General features: G+C 43.5%; 1 protein-coding gene across 2 annotated transcripts; it reads left to right on the top strand.

The window, feature by feature from the left end:
* The first annotated feature begins 1,951 nt into the window (after positions 1 to 1,951).
* Positions 1,952 to 5,779, top strand: LOC114910197 (uncharacterized). 2 transcript variants are annotated; one of them, XM_029250332.1, is made up of 3 exons: positions 1,952 to 2,225; positions 3,608 to 3,751; positions 4,249 to 5,779. In XM_029250332.1, the coding sequence occupies exon 3, from the start codon at positions 4,285 to 4,287 to the stop codon at positions 5,422 to 5,424; it is 1,140 nt and encodes a 379-aa protein (XP_029106165.1). In that variant the 5' UTR covers positions 1,952 to 2,225; positions 3,608 to 3,751; positions 4,249 to 4,284; the 3' UTR covers positions 5,425 to 5,779. The 2 variants fall into 2 exon arrangements, with proteins under 2 accessions (XP_029106165.1, XP_029106166.1); XM_029250333.1 differs by lacking the exon at positions 1,952 to 2,225 and having other exon boundaries at positions 3,498 to 3,751.
* The last annotated feature ends 2,074 nt before the right edge of the window (positions 5,780 to 7,853 follow it).

Below are 7,853 nucleotides of genomic sequence, written 5' to 3'. Positions count from 1 at the left end.
TGAAAAATAATAAATTTTAAAGCATTTGTTCTCCAGCAATAATTTTGTGCGCTTCATTTTTTGAAGCCAGAGAAGTTGTTCTATGAAAGGGAGAAATTGTGTTTTGTTATTACATTGTTTCTGAACAAATCCTCAGATTGAAGGAAAGAAAAATGTTTTAAAACATTCACTGCTCTCTAATAATAATCTTGACTTGTGCAAATTTCATGTTTGCAGTAATGAAAACGGGGTTTTTTTTGGGCTTAAAAGTGCTTAAAATATCATGTCCTGGGTTTTAACATACACATGACTAAACAGCAGGCGCGCCGAGAGCACAAATCACCACTGAGATTTTGTGATTAAATGTCACAAAAATGTATTCCGATTTAGTGTATTATGATGCATTCACCTCAAATCATGACACACTGCTCTTCCCTACAGAAAAGTACATGTAAGTTCAAGTGGAAGCTTTTAAAATTAAGATGTCCAGTATCGCCGTATATTATAATTATTGATGCCGATACGTGTTTACCTGGTATCGGATCGATACCAAATTTTGCAGAGTATCGCCCACCCCAACACACACAGCTTTAGAACAGAGAATTAACATCGAAATTACCACCAACTTGGGAATAGAAAAAACCAAATAAGAATTAATTCACCGCGTGTTGTTCAATACACATAACGTTAACTTAAGTGAACGTAACCCAAAAAACCAAACCCAATACAGATCACTTAAATGCAAAAAGAAACAAACAGTAAAAAAAAAGGCACAACAACAGCTTGTATTAAAAGCACGGTAAGACCTCACGCAAAATAGTCTAGAAGTTTCCTAAGCCTTAATGCAATTGAATTGTGACAATAACACTAGTCTAGTACTCCGGAGTATTTGAACTAGTATGAACATATGTAAAAACTTACGTACGTTGCAGAACTGAGATCGGAGCTTGAGCACATTCAGACCAAAAATAATCGCCGCTTCACTCTCAGGAGCAAGGGGGGGAAAAAAAACCCCCAGTTTACCTCGTCTGCTGTCCATGCAACAACCAGGAAGAGTCCGGATCGTCTCACTCGCGTTTCGGGAGCGCATCATCATGAGAAGTCCAGCGAGGTCCGGGGAACTTGTGCGTTGCCGGGTAGCACGAAGCGCTCTCGGGTTCTCCTTCTTCGTGGCCGCTCGACTCGACGACGTGACGGGCTGAAAACCCTCCGTTTTCTAAAACAATTTGACTCGTTCGTTGGACAGAAACGACTACAGAACGGAAACCTATAGACTATAGTATCTTCAAATCAACTCCCCAAACAAAGAATAGTACCTGTCTTTAATCAACATATCGCTTTCTTTCTCCGGTTGCTTCCGAGCAACCAAAAAGTATTAACCCCCCAGCCTTTTTCCAACGTTTTTTCCTTTTCGTCAAGGAGTTTCCCGCTCTCCTTCTACTGAACTTTACAGCCCCAAATTCTATACTAACGATTTTCTTTTGCCACGAACCACGTAGAGGCTGTACACAAAACGTCACCTCAGACGCTACGAGACCACACCCTTCTTCCAAAAGCATCTCGAAGCTTGAGCCCCGCCCAGCCCCGCCCAGCCCCGCCCGCCTGAGTCCGACTGTGATTGCGCGTTGCTACGTTGTTCAATCACTCGTCTGATGCAGAACTGAACTGACAGCTTGCAACTCCTTTTTTGATAAATCTTACGAGAAGTACTCACTGAAAAAATGAGGAAGGCCTAAAAAGAAGGAAAGAGAAGGAACTGTTTTTTTTTTTTGCACTTTAACCGGACAGAATATTGCACTTTTGTTTGTGCTGTTAGTAAAAATCTGTGAAATGCGGTCTACTTTCATTCAATCCCAGTCGGACTCAGACGGGGCGGGGCGCAAGCTTCGAGATGTTTCTGGAAGAAGGGTGTGGTCTCGTAGCCTCTGAAGGTGTGAGGCGAAGGGAGTTAGTCAGGGAGTTAGTCAGGGAGTTTTGTGTAGAGCCTGTACGTGGTTCGCGGCAAAAGAAAACTGTTAGTATGCAATTTGGGGCTGTAAAGTTCAGTAGAAGGAGAGTGGGGAAACTCCGTGACGAAAAGAAAAAAAAACATTGGAAGAAGGCTGGGGAGTTCATACTGTTTGGTTAAAGAAAGAAAGAGAAAATAAAACGATATTTTCTTTGATTAAAGACAGGTATGATGCACTCCCGAAACGCGAGTGGGACGATCCCGACTCTTCCTGGTTGTTGCATGGACAGCAGATGAGGTAAACTGCGAGGGTTTTTTTTTTTTTTCCTTGCTCCTGAGAGTGAAGCGGCTATTATTTTTGGTCTCAACGTGCTCAAGCTCCGATTATCAGGCCTGCAACGTAGGGGTTTTAAGTTCAAATACTCCGGAGTATTAGATTGTTATTGTCACAATTGCGTTAGGTTTAAGAAACTTCTAGAGATTTGTTTTCCGTGAGGTCTTACTGTGCGGTGTTACTTGTGTTAGTTGTTGTGAAGCTTTTTTTATTTTGTTACTGTTTTAGTTCTTTATGCATTTGCGGTGGTGCAGTGGGTTGGCCCGGGTCCTCCTTTCTTGTGGGTCTGGGGTTCGAGTCCCGCTTGGGGTTCCTTGCGGCGGACTGGCGTCCCGTCCTGGGTGTGTCCCCTCCTCCTCCGGCCTTGCGCCCGGGTAGGCTCTGGTTCTCTGTGGGACAAGCGGTTCTGAAAATTGTGTGTGTGTGTGTGTGTGTGTGTGTATTTCAGTTGAAAGGTTGTTGTGTATTGTGGCGCGCAGCGCCATGGGTTTGGATGGGGCGAAGGAGGACGCAGAGGCAGTGTTCATAACGAACTATTTATTCGAACACCAGCACAAGGAAAATAATGCTCTCGGTCCGAGGACCCCTTTTTCTCCAGGACCTGCGCTTACAGCTAGCCTGCCTTAGCACCCCTACGCTCTCCCCGACACACTGGGAGACACGGTCAACCCACCATTTCCCCCCGAAGTAGCCCCAGCGGTTATGGACTTTATTTACAGATTTCCCATAATGCAACTACTTACATTGAATCAGTAACGCGGGTCGTTATTGAACAACACAGGGTGAATTAATACTTGGTTTTTTATGTTCCCAAGTTGGTGATAATTGGATGTTCATTCTCTGTTCTAAGCTGTGTGTTCTGTCCATTCATCAGTTTACTGATAGCTTCACATTGCACACAACTGCCATACCCCCAGAATGCAGGTTTGCCCTTCGAGTTGACCCTTGAACAACGTGGCGTGGGATGGGAAGAGACAAAACGGCATTCTTCGTCAGTTTGCCGCGACAGTTACGTAGTAGACAGATGCCACTACCCCCACCGTCGCGGCAGTTTGACTTGTCACCCCGGCAATTGACCTTACGACGCGTTTGAAAAACACGGTCCACTTTGCCAGGCTACCGTTTTTTTTTCCTAGGCTATAGCCACTCTAGTGACACATATAGACATATTCTCTAGAGTCTTAAGAAAATGTGTATGAAATTTCATAGAAATCATATGTTCGCAAGACAGCTTTCTTAGACTCGAATTATATGAATGGGAAAAGCGTCCTGCCGGCAAGATGGCTGACTTGTTTACGTGGCCATGGAAACGGATGACGTAGTGCAGTGTCCCGGATGTCTTCCAGTGACTTTCACAGAGCTGCGGCCGTTCATCCTGTTTGATCACAGCTCTCCAGAGAGAAGCTTCGATACGCCGGCGCATTTGGAAAAACTTGGTCAGCTTTCTGAGAACGGAAAACACTCCAGTCGGTCTTATTGCACTATCTGGGGTAAGTAGGAATTAAGTTTTTTGTGTGAAATAGATGATGTCTCATTTTTTTGGAAAGCAGAAATTTGATTTTATCACCGTCTTTGACTTTGCGCATGAAAAAAAAAACAAAAAAAATTGCAAAACTTGTAACGAAAAAATTTTTCATTTTTTATAAAAAATTTCTAATTTTCCTAATCTTATTTAAAAAAAAAAAGCATTTAATTTATTTACAGGTTTATTTATTCTTAGGTTGTTTTTCTTAAATTATTGTATTCATTTTGAGGTTTTTTCAATTTTTTTTTCCAATTAACTTAGTTTTATTTTTTTCATGATGTTTTTCTTTATTTGGTTCTTTAGAGGTTCATGTATGAGGTTCATCATGTATAATTTTTCATGTAAATGCTGTGTTATTATGTGGTTTGTGCATGTTGTGAAGTTTCTCGTTGGTGCATTGCTTTAGAACTTAAGAAATTCATGGTGGAGAAGTCAGCTAATACAATCTTCTCATTTTCTTAGGCTGATTACTCGGTTTGAACACAACACAGCATCATCATGCCTCTTAAGAAAAGAGCAAGGGTCGTGAATCCACAGGCTGAACCTGGTGTGGTGAGGAAGTACCTAATTGAGAATTTCTCAACACTTCCTTCGACCAGCGGTGACCTCAAAAATGGTCATGTTCTGCAATTGTACGTCTGTGCAGCAAGAAGTAGTGGGACTGAAACAGAGAGACAATTGAAAGCACGTTTCTCATCCGAGGGCTCGTCTTTCTGTAATTCCCTAGCAGCTGATATTAAAAGGATTGTGAGAAATTCATTGGAAAAGTTCCAGCGACTCACAAACCCACAGGAATTTGCGAAATTCACAGCAATATGTGAGGAGCAGTTTCAACTCTTACAGCAGGCTGTTGATCCTGAGGTCACAGCTCCTGTGGCCCAGTTACCAGCTCCTGAAGATCCTGACGACGTGTCACCCAGCACATCGAAGGAGACATTAGCACTTTCACATTCTGCCACGATGACCAGTACCCCTGTCAGCCACCGTGAAGTCCACTCAGAGCCAGGGTCCTCTGGCAGTTCGAGGGGGCATCGAGGTGACCCACTCACTCCTCGAAAGGCGAAGATGAAGCGACGACTGGAATTCATGTCTTCGAGGTACAGAACACTGAGGGAGCGATACGTTGGAAAAGTGGTAGCGTTGAAAGGACAGCTTCGGACCCCAAGACGTGTCATTAATCAAGCTATTCGGAGGCAGAGAGAGAGAGCAGAGAGGAAAAATAAAGAGATAAAGAAGCTCAAGGACATGTTACAGGAAAATGCCCTTTACAACGAGTTACAGAAAGAGAGAAGGCGTAACCGTAAGCTAAAGGACACACACAGGAAACTTCGGCAGAGAAGTCAAAGCCCCGGGAAAGTTTCATCAGAGATGTATGAAGAGGTTGTTAGGAAACTGAAGGAGAAGGACACCCTGATTGCAGAACTTCAGCACAAGAATCTGCTGCTTGAGGAGAAACTGGAGGAGCTCAGTTCAGCCACGGACCTTTCACATGCCACTGTTGGTTTTCTTTCAGCCAGGATGAGAGCATGCAAGAACAAGACAATGGATTACCTAGACAGAATGGATGAACAGCGGAGAGAACATGTGCTGGGGAAAGTAAGATTTTTAAGTAGTAATCTTCTGTCTCATTCTAGGTAAACACTCTTAGCAACTGAAAACCTATAATAAAAAGTTTTCACTCAGAGAGTCAAAAGTTATACACGGCTTTTCGACTGCGCCCCTATGATGATTAGGCATTGCCCTCAGCTTCCCTAACGTACTGTCCAGTGCAATTTCTTCGCCGAATAAGTCCTCCATGGATGATGGCATCAGAAGGGGATCCTGTTACATGATCTTCAGTCTCTTGATGACCTGTTTCACCATTTCAGTGGCGTCAACATGAGTAATGTCCGACTCCGCTGCTGTGTAGAATTTCCGCATCCGAGGACCGGTAAGGTGTTTTCCAAGAATTCCTAATACCTGCAGTTCTACCTTGGCTATGTCACTGGAGATGTCTTTTTGGAGACTACCTCTCAAGCCACCTAAAGACGTGCCCTGTTTTAGCAATTCCATAAATGCCTCGTAATGTTCAATAAGAATACCCGCCTTATGAAACAGAATGCGGAGTCTGTTTCTCCGATGTCTTCTCTGGAGGCTTGTGTCAAAGTTCTGGAGTGCCAGTATGGAAAGTACTTCACAGAAGTTACAGAAAGGCTTCACGAGGAAACAGTTTCTGTACGGTGTCATAACATGGATTCAGAGGAATTAATAGGGATGTTCAGTGCTGCGCAGAAGAAAGCACCACACGCATGCAGTCGCAATGGAATCGAGAGGATGTAGGTGGCAATGCACCTCATTCAGCGTCTTCCCCCAATGCCTGCTGACAAGTCGAATAGCTGCATGATTGGCAGCACGCCGGTCAGTCGTCGTATTACGTATTTTATCTATTATCTTTGCCCTAATTTCCTGAAAGTCTGCTCCTTCATTTAAATAAATGTAAGTTTGGGCCACACTATTAACTGTCTGGCAAACGTGGTTGCTGTTATCCTCTGCTCTTCCTCTTGGTAGTGCGTCCACTGCGGCCGATAGACTTTTATTTTCCGTCGTGATGTGGACTTCGTTGATATGGGTTCCTTCTTGCGGTAGCATCAAAACCTAACGTAACATTATTGCTCGATAGTATGATCTCAGCTGTTTGCAACAGAGAAATCAATCCTAATTCATGGCCCATTAACTCGACAGTGCTCCTGTGGGGCACATCCTTCACTTCAAGGCCATCACGCTTAGCCATCCCCTGTAAAATAGCAGGTACATTAGCTGTGGGGACTTCATTAACTATGCAGTCATATACCTTCAGCCTTGTGGATGATGAGTATGTCTTTCTACCAGCTTCCACCCCCTTCTGGTGTTCCACACTTGAACTAAGTTCTTCAACTCTTTCTTTGTCAGGTTTTCATGCTGCAGTTCCAGTATCGTCCTGTCCTTCTCTTGCATCTCTGCTGTGACTTAATTATATTTCTCCACAGATATATGGACGGTATCAATGCTCCTCCTTTTCTGAAGAAGCTTCCTATGTGTGTCCATGAGTTTCCTGTTTCAATTTTTTTTTTTTTTTTTCCCTCCTTCCTTTCCCTCCTCTCAGCAATTCAACATGGAGGGCATTGCCATGCAACATATTCTTCAGCTTTCGAATTTTTTTTCTGTTAAGTGTAACCTGTAGCCTTTTAATAGTTTGGTTTGTTATCCTTCTTGGGGTCTTCAGTTTTACCTGAGGCATTCCTGCTGTCTCTTCTTTAGTGTTCTTAGTTGTTGACAGGAAGTCCAACTGCTGTTTCATTTGCGCTTTCCGCGGTGTGAGTGGGTCACCTCGATGACGACTTGCACTGGCAGAGGTTCCTGGCTCAGAATGAAGATAACTCTCTGGACTGCTGGTGATTGTGGATGAATCTGTTGGTTCAAAAGTTAGTTCCTGATGTGAAGTGCCTGGTAAAACGGGATCTTCAGAAACTGGCAACTCAGGATCAACGGCATGGAAAAGGTCAAACGGCTCATCGCGGAAAATCTCGCAAATTGTTGTGTGTCCGTGAGCTGTTTGAATTTCTGAAATGTGGTCACCAGCCTGTTTACATGTGCAGGCAAGGACTTTTTGAACGAGAAGCCCTCAGACGAAAAACGCGTTTCCAACACCTTCCCTGTCTCAAATGGACTTCTTGCAGCTGCAGACAAGTATAGCTGCAAGACATGTCCTTTTTTTTAACTCGTTGCTGGGGAAGTGTTGGAAACTTCTTGTTTAGATGCTGTCTTCCTGTTCTCGATGAGGACTCTGGAATGACAAGTCTTCGTCTTTTAGGAGCCGTGCTCTGCAGAGATAAATGGTAAAGTCAATTAGGTGAATTCCTGGAGAAATGTCAGAGTTGTTGTAAGACAGAAATAAATAGCTGTTTATCAGATTTGAAGTGTCATTTCATGGTTATCATGTAGGAACAACAATCGGCCATGTGCTTTTCAGCAGCATCAAACCAGAGACCATGCTTACAATGAAACAGTTTCGTACAAATCTGATGAATAGCAAGTCAAGTAGGTTTCAA

This window comes from Scleropages formosus, chromosome 3 (assembly GCF_900964775.1).
Source record: "Scleropages formosus chromosome 3, fSclFor1.1, whole genome shotgun sequence".
NCBI lineage: Eukaryota > Metazoa > Chordata > Actinopteri > Osteoglossiformes > Osteoglossidae > Scleropages > Scleropages formosus.
Note: the sequence above shows the minus strand (reverse complement) of the source record. Positions and strands in the feature narration are given on the sequence as shown.